Source organism: Chiloscyllium plagiosum, unplaced genomic scaffold, assembly GCF_037043375.1.
Source record: "Chiloscyllium plagiosum isolate Xiang-an unplaced genomic scaffold, Cpla_swu_hap1 HiC_scaffold_4, whole genome shotgun sequence".
NCBI lineage: Eukaryota > Metazoa > Chordata > Chondrichthyes > Orectolobiformes > Hemiscylliidae > Chiloscyllium > Chiloscyllium plagiosum.
Genome location: NW_028270142.1, coordinates 429,441 through 453,565, shown reverse-complemented (window position 1 = coordinate 453,565; position 24,125 = coordinate 429,441). Strand labels below are relative to the sequence as shown.

The following is a 24,125-nucleotide window of genomic DNA, read 5'->3' as shown; positions in this document are numbered from 1 at the left end:
ACAGAAGAAGGACCTGCAATCAAAAATCCTGATATGGACTCCCCTGGTTCTTGAATTTCCGAGTAAAATTCATTAGAGGAAGCTTGGGTTGTAATATTCCTTAAATAAATCTGTCAACTCTTGAAAGGTTTTAGTATCTGGTACAAAGAACAAAGAAAATTTACAGCCTAGGAACAGGCCTTTCGGCCCTCCAAGCCTGAGCTGATCCAAATCCACTGTCTAAACCTATTGCTGCAAACTTACTGATCAGTTGTGTCATCTGCAAATTGCCTGATCAGAGTAGCTCAGGGAAAGTTAGGTTCCTAATAACCAAAAAAGAACTTTGGGTCCACAAGCCTAACCCTAACCCTAACTCCATATAACCCTGTCATGGTAGGCGCTGCAAGACGTATCAGAGTGTGGACATAGATACCACTATTACGTGTGGGGACACCTCCCACCTTGTACATGGCAGGTACTCATGTGACTCAGTCAACGTTCTCTATCTTACATGTTGCAGGCAAGGATGCCCTGGGGCATGGTACATTGGGGAAACTGAGCAAAGGCTATGACAACGGATGAATGGGCACCTCACAACAATCAACAGACAGGAATGTTCCCAGTTGGGGAACACTTCAGTGGTCCAGGACATTCTACTTTGGACTTTCGGGTGACCATCCTCCAAGGCGGACTTCGGGACAGGCAGCAGCGAAAAGTGGCCGAGCAGAGATTGATAGCTAAGTTCTGTACCCATAGGGAGGGCCTCAACCGGGACCTTGGGTTCATGTCACATTACAGGTGACCACCATTGCACTATATACACACACACACACAGACACTCCTACACACACAGAGGCACTCTTATACACACGGACACACATATACACAGACACCCACACACACCCTTACAGACACACACACTCCCACACTCACACAGGCATCCTTTCAGAGACTTAGACCACTCTACAGTCATGCACACACACATACACACACACACACTCTCACAGATACTCACAATCTCCCAGACAGACATACAGACACACACACAGACAAAGACCTACATGCACACATACATTTTGTGGGGTGAATTTGTACTTGCAGAGTTACATTGTACTTTGCTCAAAAACTGCATGAATTTATGTAAAACTCTATTATGTCACTTTTTAGATTAGAATCAATCTAAACATCATGGCATAGACAGAGAACACAGGGAGCTAATACCTTCAACATATTGTCTAGCTATCACCCATTGTTACAGCTAACCTGAGAATGCAACTTTTAAAAAAAGGTTTTGTGATTTACACATAAAAGAAGTGAAACTATCATGGTATTCAAACAGATGAATGACTCAACAGACAATCAAGGTATTTTTCAATGTATAATTTCAGTCACATCACACTGTAAATTTTTGCTATAAATCCTGTGCCTTACAATTGTGTCCTCCACAATCACCTGATGAAGGAGCGTCGCTCCGAAAGCTAGTGTGCTTCCAATTAAACCTGTTGGACTATAACCTGGTGTTGTGTGATTTTTAACTTTGTACACCCCAGTCCAACACCAGCATCTCCAAATCAGGAGAATTACTTGTTTTCATCTCCCCCAATGTCACTTAGTCAGAAAAAGTAACTTTCCTTCTGCATAATGGACCCAGTCTTCAATGGCAGGATTACACAGAACATAGAACATAGAAAAATACAGCACAGTACAGGCCCTTTGGCCCTCGATGTTGCGCCGATCCAAGCCTACCTAACCTACACTAGCCCACTATCCTCCATATGCCTATCCAATGCCCGTTTAAATGCCCATAAAGAGGGAGAGTCCACCACTGCTACTGACAGGGCATTCCATGAACTCACGACTCGCTGAGTAAAGCATCTACCCCTAACATCTGTCCTATACCTACCCCCCCCTTAATTTAAAGCTATGCCCCCTCGTAATAGCTGACTCCATACGTGGAAAAAGGTTCTCATGGTCAACCCTATCTAAACCCCTAATCATCTTGTACACCTCTATCAAGTCACCCCTAAACCTTCTTTTCTCCATTGAAAACAACCCCAAGTGCCTCAGCCTTTCCTCATACGATTTTCCTACCATACCAGGCAACATCCTGGTAAACCTCCTCTGCACCCATTCCAGTGCCTCCACATCCTTCCTATAGTATGGCGACCAAAACTGCACACAATACTCCAGATGCGGCCGCACCAGAGTCTTATACAACTGCAACATGACCTCAGTACTCCGGAACACAATTCCTCTACCAATAAAAGCCAGTACGCCATATGCCTTCTTCACCGCACTATTTACCTAGCTGGCAACTTTCAGAGATCTGTGTACATGGACACCAAGATCCCTCTGCTCATCCACACTACCAAGTATCCGACCATTAGCCCAGTACCCCATCTTTTTGTTACTCTTACCAAAGTGAATCACCTCACACTTACCTACATTGAACTCCATTTGCCACCTTTCTGCCCAGCTCTGCAACTTATCCATATCCCGCTGTAACCTGACACATCCTTCCTCACTGTCAACAACTCCACCGACTTTCGTATCATCTGCAAACTTGCTCACCCAACCTTCTAGCCCCTCCTCCAGGTCATTTATAAAAATGACAAACAGCAATGGTCCCAAAACAGATCCTTGTGGAACACCGCTAGTAACTGCACTCCAAAATGAACCTTTACCATCAACTACTACCCTCTGTCTTCTTCCAGCCAGCCAATTCCTAATCCAAACCTCCAACTCACCCTCAATGCCATACCTCTGCATTATTTGCAGTAGCCTACCATGGGGAACCTTATCAAACGCCTTACTAAAATCCATATACACCACATCTACCGCTTTACCCTCGTCTACCTCCTTAGCCACCTTCTCAAAGAATTCAATAAGGTTTGTGAGGCACGATCTGCCCTTCACAAAACCATGCTGACTATCCTTGATCACATTATTCCGATCCAGATGTTCATAAATCCTATCCCTTACAATTCTCTCTAAGACTTTGCCCACAACAGAAGTGAGACTCCCCGGCCTACAGTTACTAGGGTTATCCCTACTCCCCTTCGTGAACAAGGGAACCACATTTGCTATCCTCCAGTCTTCTGGCACTATTCCTGTAGACAATGAGGACATAAAAATCAAGGCCAATGGCTCTGCAATCTCCTCCCTTGCTTCCCAGAGAATCCTAGGATAAATGCTATCAGGCCCAGGGGACTTACCTATTTTCACCCTTTCCAGAATTTCCAACACCTCTTCCCTACATACCTCAAAGCCATCCATTCTAATTAATTGTGACTCAATATTCTCATCGGCAACAATGTCCTGTTCCTAAGTGAATACTGACGAAAAGTATTCATTCAGTGTCTCCCCAATCTCTTCAGCCTCCACACAAAACTTCCCACTACTATCCTTGACTGGACCTATTCCTACCCTAGTCATTCTTTTATTCCTGACATACCCATAGAAAGCCTTAGGGTTTTCCCTAATCCTACCAACTAAGGACTTTTCATGTCCCCTCCTTGCTGCTCTTAGCTCTCTCTTCAGATCCTTCCTGGCTACCTTATAACTCTCAATCGCCCCAATTGAACCTTCACGCCTCATCTTTACATAGGCCGCCCTCTTCCATTTAATAAGGGATTCCAATTCCTTATTAAACCACGGCTCCCTCACACGACCCTTTCCTCCCTGCCTGACGGATACATACTTAACAATGGCACTCAATAGTTGCTCCTTGAACAAGCTCCACATATCAACTGTGCCCATGCCTTGAAGCCTACGTTTCCAAGCCACGCATCCTAAGTCGTGCCTCACCGCATCATAATTTCCCTGCCCCCAGCTATAACTCTTGCCCTGAAGTGCACACTTATCCCTCTCCATCACTAGAGTAAAAGTCACCGAATTGTGGTCACTGTCCCCAAAATGCTCACCTACCTCCAATTCTAACACCTAGCCTGGTTCGTTACCCAGAACCAAATCCAGTATGGCCTCACCTCTTGTTGGCCTGTCTACATATTGTGTCAGGAAACCATCCTGCACACATTGAGCAAAAACACCGACTCATCTAACGAACTTGAGCTATAGCTTTCCCAGTCAATATCTGGAAAGTTAAAATCCCCCATAACAACCACCCTATTACTTTCACTCTTCTCCTGAATCATCCTCGCAATCCTTTCTTCTACGTCTCTAGGACTATTAGGAGGCCTGTAGAAAACTCCTAACAGGGTGACCTCACCTTTCCTATTCCTAACGTCAGCCCAAACTACCTCAGATGTCGAGTCTTCATCCATTGTCCTTTCCACCGCAGTAATACTATCTTTGACAAGCAATGCCACACCTCCCCCTCTTTTATCCCCACCTCTGACCCTACTAAAACATTTAAACCCTGGAACCTGCAACAGCCAATTCTCCTGCGCGCTTTTATAGGAAAAAAAACCTATCCAGGTAAGCTTGCGTTAAACCAGCTTCCGACTGCCCCTCTGGTCGTCGTCACTTCCCCCTGCGGCTCCCGCTCTTTCTGTGAAGAGAAAAAAAACACCGCTGCCCGATACTGGTAAGTAATTTTAAAACAAACTGTCTCACCTTGGCTGTAGCCTTCTGGGTTTGTTTAAACTCAGCTGCTGCTCGCACTCAAAATGACCGTTGGCGTCAAAGGGTGAGTATTTATACTCACTGCTTTCCTTCCCGGGCTGCCCCTCTGGTCGTCGTCACTTCCCCCTGCGGCTCCCGCTCTTTCTGTGAAGAGAAAAAAAACACCGCTGCCCACTACCGGTAAGTAATTTTAAAACAAACTGTCTCACCTTAGCTGTAGCCTTCCGGGTTCGTTTAAACTCAGCTGCTGCTCGCACTCAAAAAGATTGAATGAGTCAAGCTTCCCAAATAATGGCATGATGCCAAAAATGCTTACCCCAACCCAAAGTTGACTGTTGTAAGTGAATTTCTTCAGGAGCACGCTTCTCTCTCGTCACCACTGAAATAACTCCACAGAGGCCGGTATCCCTCACCAAGTCCTTCTTTATTTACATGAAGAGAGTCCTTGACACTGATCCAGCTCCCTTAGAGCCAGCTCTCAGACTAAACAGGATCTCTGACACTGCTTTCTTTTTTAGTTAACCAGCTCAGTCAGCGATGGTGCTTATATTTTCCCCACTAAACCCATTTTTGTGTTGATGTTTGTGTGCAGTGACTCGGTAAAAAGACACTGTAATGCAAAAACTCTATTTGATTCTTCCACCACAGGAAAAACACCCATGCGGTCAAGTGGACCATTAATATGTAATGCCTAATAAGACCAACGCTTGCATGAAAATAACAAGGGGGAGGGTAGGGATTTAAATCAAAATAAAATTGGAGGGAGGAGATGAAGCACTCCAGCCCCTGCACTCCGATTCTATTTTTAAAAACGTTGTTCCTCGTCTAACATCTTCACATTCAAACATGTCATCACTATTCAAGTCAGCAGCTGCAACAATACTAAGTATCACTTGATGCATATTAAGGGTAAATGATTAGACCCAAGGCTTAGAAAGTACTTCCGACAGCACACTCCATCTTTCTTTCTCTCTTTGAGACATTCTGGATAACATAAATCACAATTATATCATAGTATGGCTGGCTGTCAAATTCTTCTTGACATTCTGCTAGACTGGGACTGCCATAATGTTAAGGGTTTAGATGGAGAGGAATTTGTTAATTGTGTACAAGACAATTTCCTGATTCAGTATGTGGATGTACCTACTAGAGAAGGTGCAATACTTGACCTGCTCTTGGGAAATAAGGCAGGGCAGGTGACTGAGGTGTCAGAGAGGGAGCACTATGGGGCCAGCGACCATAATTCTATTAGATTTAAAATACTGATGGGAAAGGATAGACCAGATCTAAAAGTTTTAAGTTCGAAATTGGAGAAAGGCCAAGGTATTAGGCATGAACTTTCAAAAGCTGATTGGGGGCAGGTGTTCGCAGGTAAAGGGATGGTTGGAAAATTGGAATCCTTCAGAAATGAGATGACAAAAATCCAGAGAAAATATATTTGTGTTAGAGCAAAAGGAAAGGCTAGTAGGTATAGGAAATGCTGGATGACTAAAGAAATTGAGGGCTTGGTTAAGAAAAAGAAGAAAGCGTATGTATGGTATAGACAGGATAGACCGAGTGAATCCTTAGAAGAGTATAAAGGAAGTAGGAGTATAGTTAAGAGGGAAATCAGGAGGACAAAAAGGGAACATAAAATAGCTTTGGCAAATAGAATTAAGGAGAATCCAAAGGGATTTTACAAATACATTAAGGACAAAGGATAACGAGGGAGAGAATAGGGCCCCTCAAAGATCAGCAAGGTGGCCTTTGTGTGGAGCCGCAGAAAATGGGGGAAGATACCAAATGAGCATTTTGCATCAGTATTTACTGTGCAAAAGGACATGGAAGATATAGAAAGTAGGGAAATAGATGGTGACACCTTGGAAAATGTCCATATTACAGAGGAGGAAGTGTTGGATGTCTTGAAATGCATGAAGGTGGATAAATCCCCAGGACCTGATCAGATCTCTGTGGGAAGCTAGAGAAGTGATTGCTGGGCCTCTTGCTGAGATATTTGTATCATCGATAGTCAAGGTAAGATGCCAGAAGACTGGAGATTGGATAACGTGGTGCTACGCTTTAAGAAGGGTAGTAAGGACAAGCCAGGGCACTACAGACCAGTGAGCCTGATGTCGGTGGTGAGCCTAACATTGGAGGGAATCCTGAGGGACCTGATATACATGTATTTGGAAAGGCAAGGACTGATTAGAGATAGTCAACATGGCTTCATGCATGGGAAATCATGTCTTACAAACTTGATTGAGTATTTTGAAGAAGTAACAAAAAGGATTGATGAGGGCAGAGCAGTAGATGTGATCTATGTGGACTTCAGTAAGGCGTTCGACAAGGTTCCCCATGGGAGTCTGATTAGCAAGGTTAGATCTCACGGAATACAGGGAGAACTAGCCATTTGGATACAGATCTGGGGGGTTGTTTTTCAGACTGGAGGCCTGTGACCAGTGGAGTGCCACAAGGATCAGTGCTGGGTCCTCGACTTTTCGTCATTTATATAAATGATTTGGATGCGAGCATGGGGGGTGTAGTTAGTAAGTTTGCAGATGACACCAAAATTGGAGGTGTAGTGGACAGTGAAGAGGGTTACCTCAGATTACAACAGGATCTGGACGAGATGGGCCAATGGGCTGAGAAGTGGCAGGTGGAGTTTAATTCAGATAAATGTGAAGTGCTGCATTTTGGCAAAGCAAACCTTAGCAGGACTTATACACTTAATGGTAAGGTCCGAGGGAGTGTTGCTGAACAAAGAGAACTTGGAGTGCAGGTTCATAGCTCCTTGAAAGTGGAGTCTCAGGTAGATAGGATAGTGAAGAAGGTGTTTGGTATGCATTCTTTTATTGGTCAGAGTATTGAGCACAGGAGTTGGGAGGTCATATTGCGGCTATACAGGACATTGGTTAAGCCACTGTTGGAATTTTGCATGCAATTCTGGTCTCCTTCCTATCGGAAAGATGTTGTGAAACTTGAAAGGGTTCAGAAAAGATTTACAAGGATGTTGCCAGGGTTGGAGGATTTGAGCTATAGGGAGAGGCTGAACAGGCTATGGCTGTTTTCCCTGGAGCATCGGAGGCTGAGGGGTGACCTTATAGAGGTTTACAAAATTATGAGGACATGGATAGGATAAATAGACAAAGACGTTTCCCTGGGGTGAGAAGTCCAGAATTAGAGGGTATAGATTTAGGGTGAGAGGAGAAAGATATAAAAGAGACCTAAGGGGCAACATTTTCACACAGAGGGTGGTACGTGTAGGGAGTGAGCTGCGAGAGGAAGTGGTGGAGGCTGGTACAATTGCAACCTTTAAAAGGCATTTGGATGGGTATATGAATAGGAAGGGCTTAGAGGGATATGGACCAGGTGCTGGCAAGTGGAACTAGATTGGGTTGGGATATCTGGTTGGTATGGACAGGTTGGATTGAACAGTCTGTTTCCATGTTGTACATCTCTATGACTCAATTTGTTCCTGTCCTGTGACCAGATATTCTAAATAAATCTAATCCCATTTGCAAGTGTTTGCCCAGATCCCTCTAAACCCTTTCTCCATTCATACACTCATCCAAATGCCTTTTAAATGTTGTAATTGTACTAGCCTCCACCACTTCTTCTGTCAGCTCATACCATACACGCACCACGCTCTCCATGAAAACATTGCCCCTTAAGTTCCTTTTTAAATCTTTTCCCTCTTGCCCTAAACCTATGCCCTTTAGTTTTTGATCCCCCACTTCAGGGAAAACAACTTATTTACACTGTCCATGCCTTCATGATTTTATAAACCTCTAAGGTCACCCCTCAGCCTCCAACCCTCCAGGAAAAACAGTCCCAGCCTATTCAGCCTCTCCGTCAGCTCAAACCCTCCAACCCTGGCTACATCCTTGTAAATCTTTTCTGACCCTTTCAAGGTTCACAAAATCCTTCCTATAGCAAGGAGACCAGAATTACATGCACTATAGTAATGGTCAATCCACCTAACCTGCACATCTTTGGACTGTGGGAAGAAACCCATGAAGACACTGGGAGACTATCTGTGTGGAGTTTGCACAGTTTCCCAAGGGTGGAATTGAACCTATGAGGCAACAGTGCTACCCACAGAGTCATGTCACTCACACTCCTGTTCTTATCTGTCAGCCAGGGCTCCCTTATTTGGAGCTGTTAATCTGGAGTTCCCAATCAGGGAACTCATTCTATTAGGTCCATCTGGCTGACCTCATTAGTGTAGCACAAAGGGATTGACTGGATTGGTTACCCATTGCTGTCTCATTACGACAAGATGTGGCCCTGGTGGAAACTCACTCACTACATTTTTTTTAACTTCAAATGGGAAATCTTGGATATGCAGGACTTGCTTATTTTCAGTTTATTGCAAATTTCCTCCATAGGCTGGATTATATTGGAAGGGAGTGGCTTCTGAAAACAATTAAAAACAATGAGGCATTTTACTAAATTTACTAAATCTAAAACTATGTAGGAGACAATCTTGCCACATGGATATTGCACCTGATCAAATAATCAAAAAAAAGAGGCAGGTACAACTCTATGTTCATGCACATTTCAGTTAAATTGCAATCCGCCAATAGCGAGTACGTGCCAGTTGTGATAGAAGCATGGTCAGGTTCATAGCTACTTCTCGGTATTCTTGTTAGCTGTCCTAAAATCCTATTTATTTTCAATAGACAGTGCAGATATACATTTATTTTATTATTAATCATTGGTCATGAATAACGCACTGACAGCTAGACCAAGTCAGACACCAATTCTTGTCTTCTATTTTTAAGAGGTGTAGTCTGGAGCATCAGTATCAAAACTGCAAAGTTAATTGTGCTTACAGAAAAAAAGCTATTACATAAAGAGGGTACAATGTAAGTACAAAAAAGTGCACAGGTAAATATTTACCTACTTTTGATTCAGTATTCAAAAATGAAGTGTTTTGAACAGTACATACAAAAAACAAAACAAAAATGTGACCAACAAAAAGAAACATATAGGCAATCTAACTATAGACTATAATTTTGATCAACAGCACAATGAAAACAGAAAATGTACAATGGGTGGTTAGTTGAAAGAGAAATTGGGTAAATATTTCTGTCAAACTGTTGAATTCCTAAATGAAATATTAATGTACAAAAACAATTTCACAGCATGGGTCCCCAGCCTGCATTGTGTGGAGAACAGTCACTGGGTAATGATGTTCCCTCAACTGGTCCATTTGTGGTCAGAGGATATGCTTCCCCTCCAGTTAAGGCTAGTGGGCAGGACCTGGAATGACAAATGACATTCATGCTACACAAATGCCAGACAATAACCATCTTCAATAAGAGACAGTCTAACCATTACCCCATGACATTCAATGGCATTACCATCACTGAATCAACCACTACCAAAATCCTGCGGGGCGTGGGGTGTCAACATTGACGAGAAGCCAAATTAGACTAGGTATGTAAATATAAGAGCAAGTTAGAGGCAGGAATCTTGCAACAAGTACCTCACTTTCTGACTCCCCAAAGCCTGTCCATCGTCTGTATGACACAAGTCAGGAGTATGATGGAATATTCCCCACTTGCCTGGATTGGTGAAGCTCCAACAACACTCAAGAAGTTTGACACCATCCAGCGCAAAGCAGCCCGCTTGATTGGCACTCACTCTGTGACTGATGCTCAGTAGCAATGTGTACTGTGTATAAAATGCACTGCAGATATTCACCAAAAATTCTTAGATAGCACCTTCCAAACCCATGACCTCATCCATCCAGAAGGACAAGAGCAGCAGATATATGGGAACACCACCATCTGCAAATTCTCCTCCAAGCCACTTACCATCCTGACTCAGAAATATATCGCTGTTCCTTCACTGTTACTGGGTTCAAATCCTGGAACTCTGTCTCTAATTGCACTGTGTTTGTACCTAAACCCAATGGCCTGTAAGGTTAAGAAGGCAGCTCACTAATACCTTCTCAGGGGCAATTAGGGATGGGCAATAAAAGCTGGCCCAGCCAGCGACACTCACATTCTCTGAATGAATATATTAAAAAAAAATTATGTTCCAAATTCCAATTCCAGGAAATATAGTCCAGGAGTGGGATATTTTTAACAGTTTCCTCATTTCCCCTCCCCCCACCTTACCCCAGTTCCAATCTTCCAGCTCAGCACCATCCTCATGACCTGTTCTACCTGTCAATCTTCCTTCCCACCTATCCGCTCCACCCTCCTCTCCAACCTATCACCTTTATCCCCACCTCTATCCACCTACTGCACTCTCAGCTACCATCCCCCCAGCCCCAGCCCCAGCCCCAGCCTCCTCCCATTTATCTCTCCACTCCAGAGGCTCCCAGTCTCATTCCTGATGAAGTGCTTTTGCTCGAAATGTCGATTTCCCTGCGCCTCGGATGCTGCCTGACCTGCTGTGATTTTCCAGCACCACTCGAGTTTTAACACAGATTTATGTTAGTTGGCGGCATAAACATATGCAGCCACCCACCTGCATATTTGCCTCCATATGGGGCTAAAAGTAATGAACGCTTCATGTGAAACCATTAACCAGTGTTCCAGAATCTTTTCTTTCAATTGCTGTGAATTTTATCAATTTTGATTTTATTTGATATTTTTAGCACTCACTGTTAAAGTTACGTTCTACTATGAACAAGACACCAGCTTCTCTTTTGAGTCCAATTATACTACCTGTGATCCTTTATTGCAGCTTTAGTGAAACACAGACAGATATTTTAAAAGAGAGCATCAGACTTGAGTACAGGAGGATGGAAATTAGGACTGACTGCCCTTGCTGACGATTTGAAATGAAAAAAAGAAAATGTATAAAGTACATAATTATAGTTTAAAGATATAACTTTCTAAAAGATAACGTGAAACAAAAATTACTTTTCCTGTGACTGAACACTTGGGACATAATTCCAAATCAGCATTACATTTTTTGCTGCAGATTTAAAGCATTACAATGTCACACTTTAGGAATCTTCCTACAACCTTTAGAAGAGATCACATTACAGTGGTGAGCATGATTAAGAGCCCAATACATTTCTAAAATTTGAAGACCAATGACGTTTTGAAAACGAAGACAATTACTGAACATTGCCTGCAGTGCACTGACACTCCATGAATCTCAACTGACTCAATAGGAATAAAAAAAAGTAGTCAACAATGTAAACCTTTTTGGAAATGTTCACATTGAAACTAAAGCAACTTCAGCGTTATGAATGAAAAAGCTAAAATCAAGAACGGTGATGAATGAACTGGAAACTATTTATTTGTATAACAGATTCTTCTTTACAGATCTGATAACATCTTTAAAGTATTTACAACAGCAATTATATAATACAAAAAAAATCTGGTTTCCCCATCAGCTCAGGCACCAGCCTTTTTATGAAATGAAGTGCAGTATTGGAGTATATTAAAAAGCAACAATGAACAAGTTAATGAGATCACCCGCTGTACTTTTCACTTCTGAGCACCACATTACAGCAGACAGTTAGACTGGCAGTCAAAGCAGATTTGGAAGACATGGATTGTCAGAGCTGAACCGTGCTGATGCATTAAACTGGACAGCTTCAAGAGAAACATTATAGACAACTCACTACTATTACAGGTTACATGGGACTATTAGAGATTACATGGGCTGTACCATGCGTTTCAAGACCAAAATGACTGCCATCGCAATGTTGCAGACAGATGCTTTTCCTTTCTCCTGGTTACAATTATTTATGAATAGATTCTGTCACAATAAAGAACATTTGTTCTCATATATAATTGTTTGAAATGCACAATAAAGTGTGGACATAGTACCCCGTGCTGTTTTTGATCAATACATGTGTATATAGGCATATATCTAATACAACTGAAATGTCCATGTCTTCATATAATCTGAAGTATAGGCCAATTCTGAGTTCAAGTCAATGGGCATGCAATGAAAGAACAGACAGCTAGCAACACAGTGGAATTGAGATCTGCAAGAAATATCCCAGTAGACATCGCAATTCTTCACAACTAAAAGATTCACAGACAAAATAAAAATACAAAAATCTCTCACTCAACCCTAGTTTTTGTCCCTTTCTTAAACATGAGATATTTTCTGGGATTCCTTAGCTTGTTTGCAACTATACAACCATTTAATCACCCTGGCATTCCTTTCCACAGCTGAAATACCATATGGTACACGATCATTAGATTCCTCGTCATCTGTCAGGTCATCATTGCTCCGTCGTGACTGCTCACAGTCTGAACTGATCATGCTCGCACTGCGAAAGTTCAGAGAGATTATGTCCGAATTCGCCCTTGTGAAGTTTTCCATTCCAATGTTTTCAAGTTCTTCAGGATCGAGTCCACAGTAATTAAAGAATCGCTCTACGTCAGCATTGGCACGGGCGTATCGATCGCTGAGATCGGACTTGGAGCGGTGAAGTGATGGCCGTCTGCTTGGATTGTTGGGCAAGTCTGGAGGGGTTTGTGCTGGTGACTTGGGTGCATTACATGTTGAAATATTAGGTTTGGGGAGAACAGGAGGAGCAGAACTGCTGCTGGGGATTGGTTTTAGAGGCTTCCCTTCAACAACCCTCCTCACATCTGCTGAACTGTGAGAAATATGCAGGGCTGAATCACTGACTTGGTCTTCAAACAATCGCTTGGTTACATTCAGGTTGCCTCCCTGTAGACTGCCGTGGCCTTGGTTACTATACACCTGAATAGATTCTGCAAATATGCGCCTGTTGATTTCTGTAGAGGCAGGTCTATGCTGGGGCCAGTTCCGTGCAGTGTGTTTGTGCACTGATCCTGAGGTGGAACTTTCCGAGCTATTAATGATATTCTTCAAAATTTCTAGATTCAAGTTTTCTCTTTTTGCAGTGCTGTCTGCTTTATGATTGTTAGATAGCTTTTGTGAAGGGGTACCTGCTGCTCGCCTGACTGCTGGGCAGACCGGCGGCTTAGCCAGCACAGCCGGTTTCACCGGTTCCTGCTTGGCATTGATGACTTCTTGACTCTTCACATATTTTGCTTTATCAGCTTCAAGCCGTTCCACGGCACTCAGTCTTTTCGGGTTAGGCTCTGCCTGCCTTCTAAAATAGTCTGGCCCTTTATTTAGTATGCGAAGGGGAACAGCTGATGTGAAGGTGGTTGCTGAACCAACAGGTTTGACCATGCTATCTGCTTGGAGCATTTCTGTAGGCATGCTCGATGGCCTGTCCCCAGCAGCCGTCTTGGAATCTGTGTTGAGCAACTCCAAATGCACTGCGTTGAATCATGTATTACAAACAGACTGAAGGGAGGAAGGATCTTATGCTGCAAATATTATCAGCAGAACCTTATATCATTCCTCATAAATATCAGTGTTCTCTTTGTACAAAGGGCCCCGAGACACAACTTGGTATTCCTCTGTGCTGCTGCTTCTTTGATGCTGACTGAGAGATTTGGGAGACTTGTCTGTTCTTTCCTACACAATTCCAGACAGGGATCTGAAATAGAGAATAACCAACGATGTTAGTATCACTCGGTGACAAAGTACCTGATTTGCGGTGATTAGCTAGTAAGAATGCAGCAAATCTTCTGGGGACATACAAATGAAAACCTGCATTATCAATTGTGTGCTAAAATACATCAAATGTGCCAAATGTGATCTTTAAAAATAACCTTGTCGTACAAGCTAGCTTCGCACCAAGATTTTGTACCATTGTATATTGGCAATAACTGATCAATAGCTGTCTCTGCTGGGAATGAAGGCTCACTTCAGCCAAGTGACGCTGACCTTGGGCCAAAGACAGGCTGAACAGACCTAAGTTGCTGTACATGTCATGGACCATCCAGGCGCATTTGAGAGTTTATTTCAAGATGGGATAAGGGCAATGCCAACTTGTTTGTTCAATTTTAAAGAACTATTCATACACATATTAACACACCCAATACCTAGAATGCTGGATCTTTTGTTATTGTACAGGTTCAGTGACTTTGTTCTCGAGAAAGATAAAACCATTTTCGTGTCCGTGTTACATTTAGCCAATACAACAAACCTGTAACATAAAGTTAACCACAGGAAAAGTCCGCTCATGTGTTATTAACATCTGCAATAAAATTGGGACAATTGACCAATTTTCCTCCCAAAGAATGAAAAATGTACACTTAATTTTGCAATTCAATACTTTAGTTTGATACTACAATGCACCTTTAAGCAGGTAATACTTATATGCAGAATTTTACCACATTTTCCTTGATACCACTGACTTTTTATTGTTCTTTTCATTTGCTCATGAAACATGGGAACCGTTGAATTTTTTTTATTCACTTAGGGACGTTGCTGGCTGGGCAACATTTATTTTGCATTCCTAGTTAGCCTTGAGAAGGTGGGGGTGAACTACCTTCTTGAACACTGTAGTCAATGTGCTTTAGGCAGACCCACAATGCCCTTAGGTAAGGAATTCCAGGATCTTAATTTTTGATATTAAGGGAATTAAAGGATACAAAAGGTGGAATTGAAGTAAATCAGCCTGGATTTAATGTCAGAGTAGATTAGAAGTGTCATGTGGCTCACTCTGACTCCTATTAATTCTGCAATGACGCAACTGCAATCATTTAGGTATGTGAGAAGTATTCTATCAGATGGCTGACTTGTGCCTTGTTGATGGTTGAAAAGCTCTGATGAGCATGGAGCTAAGTTACTCACTACAGAATAATCAGTGTCTGACCTGGTCTTGTGGACACATATTCTATCTAGGTGATCTAGTTCTGATTTTAGTGACTGCCTTGAATGCAATGGATATAGAAGTTTCAGGTAGGAAAGGGAGGGAAATAAAATGCGGGAAGGAGTTGCATTGCTGGTCAGGGATGATATCACAGCTGTGCTAAAGAAGGACACTATGGAGGGCTTGAGTACTGAGGCATAATGGGTGGAGCTGTATTACAGGCCTCCCAACAGTGAGCGTGAGATAGAATAACAAATAGATAAACAGATTATGGAAAGATGTAGAGGCAACAGGGTGGTGGTGGTGATGGGAGATTTTAATTTTCCCAACATTGACTGGGAGATACTTACTGTCAAAGGTCTGGATGGGGCAGAATTTGTAAGAAGCGTCCAGGAGAGTTTTCTAGAGCAGTATGTCAATAGTCCGACAAGGGAAGGGGCCATATTGGACCTGGTGTTGGGGAATGAGCCAGGCCAGGTGGTAGAAGTTGCGGTGGGGGATTTCTTTGGGAATAGTCACCACAATTCTGTACATTTTAGAATACTCGTAGACAAAGATGAGAGTGGCTCTAAGGGAAGAGTATTAAATTGGGCCAAGGCTAATTATATCAAAATTAGGCAAGAGCTGGGAAATGTGGATTGGACACAGCTATTTGAAGGGAAGTCCACATTTGATATATGGGAGGTTTTCAAAGCTAGGTTAAAGATAGTGCAGGATAGGCATGTCCCGTTGAAAGCAAGGGATAGGAAGAGCAAGATTCGTGAACCGTGGATGACAGGAGAAATCGTACAACTAGCCAAGAGGAAAAGGGAAGTGTACATAAGATCCAGGCAGCTAAGAACAGAAGAGTAGGTTAGCTTTATTTTCATTAGAAAAAAGGAGATGGGGGTAGAGGTTTAAAAAATCATGAAGGATATAGACAGGGTGGATAGAGATAAGCTTTTTCCCAGGGTGAAGGATTCAATAATGAGAGGCCACATATTCAAGGTGAGAGGTGAAAAGTTTAAGGGGGATACACGCAGCAAGTACTTTACACAGAGGGTGGTAGGTGCCTGGAAGGCGTTGCTAGCCGAGGTGGTAGAGGCAGGCACGGTAGATTAATTTAAGATGCGTCTGGACAGATGTATGAGTCGGCGGGGAGCAGAGGGATACAGATGCTTAGGAATTGGGCGACAGGTTTAGACAATTGATTTGGATCGGCTCAGGCTTGGAGGGCCAAAGGGCCTGTTCCTGGGTTGTAAATTTTCTTTGTTCTTTGTGTGGGAATTCAGTGATGATAATGTTGTTGAATGCCAAGCTCAATTGGTTAGAATGTCTCTTATTGGAGGTGGATATTGTCAGATACTTGTACAGAAACAATGTTACTTTGACTTATCATTTCCATTTTGAATGTTACCCAGATCTTGCTTCAGGCAGGCACAGACTGCTTCATTCTGAGTACTTGCAAATTCAGTGCAACTGGCAGTGTGCATTGCCAGTCCTGAGCTTTTGTTGTTGGAAAGGTCAATTAATTGAGTGACACCAGTCACAACTGAATGTGGCAGAACTTCAGGGCTTTGATTTGATCTATTTGTTATGGAATTGCGTAGTTCTGCCTATACCATTTAGTTTTCTACTGTTTCACAGCTACACTGGTTGGCATCTTATTTTTAGGCGTGCTCAGTGCTGTTCATGGCATTGTCTTCTATAATCCTAATTGAAACATGGCTAAACAGGGTTGTGTGTTCCTAAGGCTGTGTAGCAACCCACAGCTCATATGTCAAGAATTCTGTTATGACTGCAAATTATCTGCCTGTGAGCTCCCTACCATATACTACATTCAGGGCTGGAGCAACAGATTAGAGAGAGATACAAAACAGTCTGCTCTACCACTTCAAAATAACCTTCTACCTCCAAGTACACAATCTGAGCTTCGAACATTCCCAAAAGGGGCAGTGACTGATATCATCAGCAGTTGGTCTAAGGAACAAGGTGCAGAAATGGCCAATATCAGCTGAAGGAAGTTGCTGCTCATGGATTGGGTTCAAATAATTTTTTGAGGCAATTTGCTAAGCGTCCTTTCACATTTTCGCAATGCAACACCATACTACAAAACTAAATATACAGACTCTATCATATATCTGCTAATGAATGTTGTCTAAAATATCTGCAATCTTATCACTTTGAAAAATCACTGTTGGATGTCTACCACATTTGGAACAAAGTGAACAGAAGAAATAATGTTTAGAAACACACTCATAACACTGTGCTCTGTATCTCAGAACTAATTCAAGTTGCTGTCAGGGAAGAAAACCTAAAATTAGCTGGACAATGAATAGGTTGTTCTGCTATAGCGCACATTTTAACATGAATTTGCTACAACACGATTGACGAATTGGCGACATTGCTTCTAAAGTACAGAGTTAAAGCATTTTTTGGTTATAATGTGATTCCGGCCACATTAGTTTAACGATGTTGCCAAACACAATTTTCTTATAGAACATAGAACAATACAGCGCGGGACAGGCCCTTTGGCCCTCGATGTTGCACTGACCTGTGAACTATTCTCAGCTCATCCCCCTACACTATCCCACCATCATCCATGTGCTTATCTAAAGATTGTTTAAATCTCCCTAATGTGGCTGAGTTAACTACATTAGCAGGTAGGGCATTCCACACCTTACCACTCTCTGAGTAAAGAACCTGCCTCTGACATCTGTCTTAAATCTGTCACCCCTCAATTTGTAGCTATGCCCCCTCATACAAGCCGACATCATTATCCTAAGAAAAAGACTTTCACTGTCGACCCTATCTAATCCTATAAATTAGAAATAAAATACAGTGTGGAAACAGGCCCTTTGGCCCAGTAAGTCCACACCACCCTCCGAAGAGTAACCGTATAGACCCATTCCCCTACCTTTCCCTCGACTAATTCACGTAACCTACACATCTTTGGACTGTGGGAGGAAACTGGAACAAATTCACACAAGACGCACGGAAAATGTGCAAACTCCACACAGACAGTCACCCGAGGCTGGAATCGAACCTGGGTCCCTGGCGCTGTGAGGCAGCAATGCTAACCACTGAGCCACCATGCTGCCAATATGAGATTGCACGAGAACGGAACTACCACACGATAGCAGTACTGACTGTTTATGCATTCAGAACTTGCATAGGGAAAATGTTGAATTTTTTGGAAACTTTGACGATATTTTCAGAAGTAACCCACTGTTAGCTGCAAGAATCACGTGTTCAAAAACAGGCTTATAAATGAAGATTCTGAATAGATTAATAACTTGTTATTTCAAATGTAAAAGTAAAAAAAAAGCCTCCTCCATACAAAAAGAATCTCACTTTCAAACATTTTGCAACAAAATATTCTTTAATGGTTAAGAATGTCATTTGTGTATGTACAGAGCTTATACATACACTCATAAGCCTGGTCAGGTGGCTTCCTGGCTGGTTTTTGAGGAAATAACATCTAAGAATGTCCCAACTGTTTGAAGCTTTCAGACAGAAGTCATACTAACGAGATAGCTCAATTGTACTTAAGATTCTATGTTACATAAATATCTATCAACAGAGAATTGAAGTGTATAGAGAGACCAAATGAAGGCCACTTCTTCCCTCAGGCAGCTTAGGAAATTCTGAGGAACGGTCACCAGGCCCAAAAGTTAACTTTGATTTCTCTGCAGAGATGCTGCCAGACCTGCTGAGCTTTTCCAACAACTTCTGTTTTTGTTAGGAAATTCAGCGGAAGCCACCCTCCCATTCATGGACTCCATTTATACTTCTCATTACCACAGAAAGGCTGTCAACAATATCAAAGACCCATCCCACCCCTGCTAATGCTCTCCTACAACCTCTTCCATCAGGTAGAAGATACAGAAGCCTGAACACACGAGCCAGCAGGTTCAAGAACAGCTTCTTCCCTGCCGTTATTAGACTGCTGAATGGACTCCTCTGACTTTAAATAATGTTGACCTTGCTTTGTGCATCTCCTGTTCAGCTGTAACTTTGTATGCCTTGTTGTGTCCAAGCACCCTATGATCAGAACATTCTCGTTTGCTATGATGTGCTTGAACTGCTTGTAAAACAAAACTTTTCTCTGTACTTAGATACATGAGACTGTAATAAATCAAAACAAATCAAAATGAATTGAGTCGTTGCAACATGCATATCAGATGTCCTGGAGACTACAGAACAAAGCAGAAACTGAAAGTCTGGATTTCCCTTTACAAACATCCAATAGGTTGTGGCATTACATAAATGTCGAAAGTTCAAAGGTTCAGAGAAAAATTATTTTCATTGCTTTTCATGCATCAGTTATTCTGATGAATTCTGTAGTCTTAAAAAAGCACGATGCTATGCAAAAACATGGTGAAAACTTGGATTTTATCCAGAATGTCTCCTTTTCAAGCTCTACTGATGGGAAAAACTTGCATTTTCCACTTTATAATTTGACAGGTGGAACATTGAACATAATTAAACTGAGAGTAGAAATTGCAATGTTTATCCCTCCAATCCCCAGCCCCACTTTGCGTAAGAGACTGGGTTTCAGATAGACAAACAGAATTTTGGAGTGCAATGCAGCTAAATTTATTTAGCCACCTTAAATTTTTAAGGTGGAATTTAATCATATGGGACTATATTTGAAGTTATTTTCAACTGTTGACTTTATTTTGAATCATCAGCTTTTTAAAAGAATGCGTCAGCTGTTGGAAATTTGATATATTTGAATGCATGAGAATATTGTTAGAACAGAACCATCCCAAGCATAAATGGTGAAGCACGTGACCAAATACACTCAGGTTATGTTCCAGAGGAACATGCAAAAGAGAGTCCAAACAGTAAATGCACTTTCTGCTCTAATTTCGAGACAGTTGAGGAGAACATGCTCAATAAAGCCAAAATATATCAGTAGTCATCTCATTCCTTTGTAATACCAGGCAACAGAACTGTTAAATATGTAAATAATGAAATATTTACTTCCTCTCTGAAGGTGTTAATTCCTTGCCACGTAAAGACAATTCCACTTCAGGGGAGAGAGTCATGACAGTGAAGTCTGATGTCATTGCCACCTAACCCCACACAGATTTCCTGCCTTGTAATGCAACAGTGGCATTTAATGGGACAAACTTCACTGGTCACTTCAGTTGGAACACTGTGTTAGTGTTCACATCAGTATTCCACTGAAACTGGCTGTAACCCCTGTGTAGACTGGGGAGTGGCCTAGTGGCATTATCGCTGGACTGTTAATCCAGAGACCCAGGTAATTTTCTGGGAACCTGGGTTTGAATTCCACCATGGCAGATAGCGGAATTTGAATTCAATTAAAAAAAGTCTGGATTGGGAATCTATTATCAATTGTCAGGAAAAATCTATCTGATGAATGTCCTTTCAGGAAGGAATCTGCCAACCTTTACCTAGTCTGGCCTACATATACTCCAGACCCACAGCAAAATGATTATGATTTGGAGGTGCCTGTGTTGGATTAGGGTGGACAAAGTTAAAAATCACACAACACCAGGTTATAGTCCTACAGGTTTATTTGGAAGCACTAGCTTTCAGAGTGTCGCTCCTTCATCAGGTGGTTGTGGAGTATAAGATTGTAAGACACAGAATTTATTGCAAAAGTTGACAGTGTGATGTAACTGAAATTATATTTTGAAAAAGACCATTCTCAAGTGAACTTTTACAATAGGTGCCATGTCAGCTCAGATAATGCATTGAAGGTGTGAGGTGCCCTGTGTGAGGCTGTCTGTGCCCCAATGTTCAGACTGATTCTATTTCTAAAAAATGGACTTACAGAATCTTACATGGATTCATGCAGTTTTTGAGCAAAATAAAATGTAATTCTGCAAGTACAAATTCACCCCACGAACATATGTGTGTGTGTGTGTGTGCACACGCAGGGGTACGAGTGTCTGTGACAGAGTATGTGTATGACTGTGAGTGTAAAGGGGTATAAGTATGAGAGGGTGCATGTATGGGTGAGAATGTGTATGTGTATGTGTGAGCATGAGAGAGAGCTTGTGTATGAGAGAGGGTCTGCGTGAGTGTCTGGGTCTGCAGGAGTGTGTGCACGTGCATGTTAGAGAGAGTATAATGCAGTGGGGTCACCTTTAGTGTGACATGAATCCAAGGTCCCAGTTGAGGCCATCCCCATTGGTACCAAACTTGGCTATCAGCCACTGCTCGACCACTTTGCGTTGTTGCCTGTACCAAAGTCCCCCTTGGAGGATGGTCACCCAAAGGTCCGAGGTTGAATGTCCTGGACCACTGAAGTGTTCTCCGACTGGGAGGGAACATTCTGTCTGTTGAGTGTTGTGTGGTGTCCATTCACCCATTGCCTCTGCTCAGTCTCACCAATGTACCATGCCTCAAGGCATCCTTGCCTGCAGCGTACGAGATAGACAACGTTGGCTAAGTCACATGCGTATCTGCCACGTACATAGTGGGAGGAATCCCCACGAGTAATGGTGGTATCCAAGTCGATTTTCTGACACATCTTGTAGCATTCGCCATGACAGGGTTATATGGTCTTCTCCTGAAAGCTGGGCAGTTTGCTGTGTAGAATGATCTGTTTGAGGTTTGGGGTGGCTGCTTAAAGGCGAGAAGTGGAGGCATGGGGAAGATCTTGGTGAGGTGCTCATCCTCACTGATAATGTGTTGCTGACTGTGAAGAACATGGCGTAGTTTTTCAGCTCCTGGGAAGTACTGGACAACGAAGGGTACCCTGTTGGTTGCAGCTCGTGTCTATCTCCTGAGGAGGTCATTACGGTTCCTTGCTGTGGCACGTCGGAACTGGCGGTCAATGAGCTGAGCATCATACCCTGTTCTTATGAGGGCATCCTTGAGTACTTCCAGGTGCCTGTCACGTTCCTCCTCATCTGAACAGATCCTGCGAGTGTCTAGGGCTTGTCCGTAGGGAATGGCTGTTTTAATATGTTTCGGGTGGAAGCTGGAGAAGTATAGCATCGTAAGGCTATCAGTGTCTCAGGTACTCATGTGACTCGGCCAATGTTGTCTATCTCATACACTGCAGGCAAGGATGTCCTGAGGCATGGTACATCAGTGAGTCCGAGCAGAGGCTACGGCAATGGATGAATGGACACTGCACAATAATCAACAGATAGAAGTGTTCCCTCCAGCAGTCTGGGACATTCAACCTCGGACTTTCAGGTAACCATCCTCCAAGGTAGGGGACTCCCACGAGGAGGTTGAACAGTTCATCCACTTTACCAACACCTTCCACCCCGACCTCAAGTTCACCTGGACCGTCTCAGACTCCTCCCTCCCCTTCCTAGACCTTTCCATTTCTATCTCGGGCGACCGAATCAACACGGACATTTACTATAAACCGACCGACTCCCACAGCTACCTAGACTACACCTCCTCCCACCCTGACCCCTGTAAAAACGCCATCCCATATTCCCAATTCCTTCATCTCCGCCGCATCTGCTCCCAGGAGGATCAGTTCCAATACCGAACAACCCAGATGGCCTCCTTCTTCAAAGACTGCAATTTCCCCCCAGACGGGATCGATGATGCCCTCCACCGCATCTCCTCCACTTCCCGCTCCTCTGCCCTTGAGCCCCGCCCCTCCAATCGCCACCAGGACAGAACCCCACTGGTCCTCACCTACCACCCCACCAAACTCCATATACACCGTATCATCCGTTGTCATTTCCGCCACCTCCAAATGGACCCCACCACCAGGGATATATTTCCCTCCCCTCCCCAATCAGCGTTCCGAAAAGACCACTCCCTCCGTGACTCCCTCGTCAGGTCCACACCCCCCACCAACCCAACCTCCACTCCCGGCACCTTCCCCTGTAAACGCAAGAAATACAAAACTTGCGCCCATACCTCCCCCCTTACTTCCCTCCAAGGCCCCAAGGGATCCTTCCATATCCACCAGAAATTCACCTGCACCTCCACACACATCATTTACTGCATCCGCTGCACCTGATGTGGCCTCCTCTACATTGGGGAGACTGGCCGCCTACTTGCGGAATGTTTCAGAGAACACCTTTGGGACACCCGGACCAACCAATCCAACCACCCCGTGGCTCAACACTTCAACTCCCCCTCCCACTCCACCAAGGACATGCAGGTCCTTGGACTCCTCCATTGCCAGATCATAGCAACACGACGGTTGGAGGAAGAGCACCTCATCTTCTGCCTGGGAACCCTCCAACCACAAGGGATGAATGCAGATTTCTCCAGTTTCATCATTTCCCCTCCCCCCACCTTATCTCAGTCCCAACCCTCGAACTCAGCACCGCCTTCCTAACCTGCAATCTTCTTCCTGACCTCTCCGCCCCCACCCCCACTCCGGCTTATCACCCTCACCTTGACCTCCTTCCACCTATTGCATTTCCAACGCCCCTCCCCCAAGTCCCTCCTCCCTACTTTTTATCTTAGCCTGCTGGACAGACTTTCCTCATTCCTGAAGAAGGGCTCATGCCCGAAACGTCGATTCCCCTGCTCCTTGGATGCTGCCTGACCTGCTGCGCTTTTCCAGCAACACATTTTCAGCTCTGATTTCCAACATCTGCAGTCCTCACTTTCTCCTTGAAGACTTTGGGACAGGCAACAACGCAATGTGGCACAGAGGCTGATAGCGAAGTTCGGTACCCATAGGGAGGGCCTCAACATGACCTTGGGTTCATGTCACACTCCAGGTGACCCCACTGCACTCACAGAACCCATACACTCATGCACTCCCTCTCTCATACGCTCACACATGCACACCCACACACGCACCCTCTCACAGACCTATACCCCTTTACATTCACACTCACATACATACACATACTCTCTTACAGATGCTTATACCACCCCACACACATAATCCCACATATAAGTTTGTGGGGTGAATCTGTACTTGCAGAATTATATTTTATTTTGC

At 43.4% G+C, this 24,125-nt stretch overlaps 1 protein-coding gene across 6 annotated transcripts in view; it reads right to left on the bottom strand.

Moving 5' to 3' along the window:
* Positions 1-11,781: 11,781 nt before the first annotated feature.
* Positions 11,782-24,125, bottom strand: part of fam110b (family with sequence similarity 110 member B) — a 231,761-nt gene continuing 219,417 nt past the window's right edge. For all 6 annotated transcript variants that reach the window (XM_087985903.1, XM_087985904.1, XM_087985902.1 and 3 more), the window contains one exon: positions 11,782-14,008. In XM_087985903.1, the coding sequence (XP_087842029.1) occupies positions 12,613-13,725 (1,113 nt within the window). In that variant the 5' untranslated portion in view covers positions 13,726-14,008 and the 3' untranslated portion in view covers positions 11,782-12,612. The remainder of the gene's footprint in view (positions 14,009-24,125) is intronic.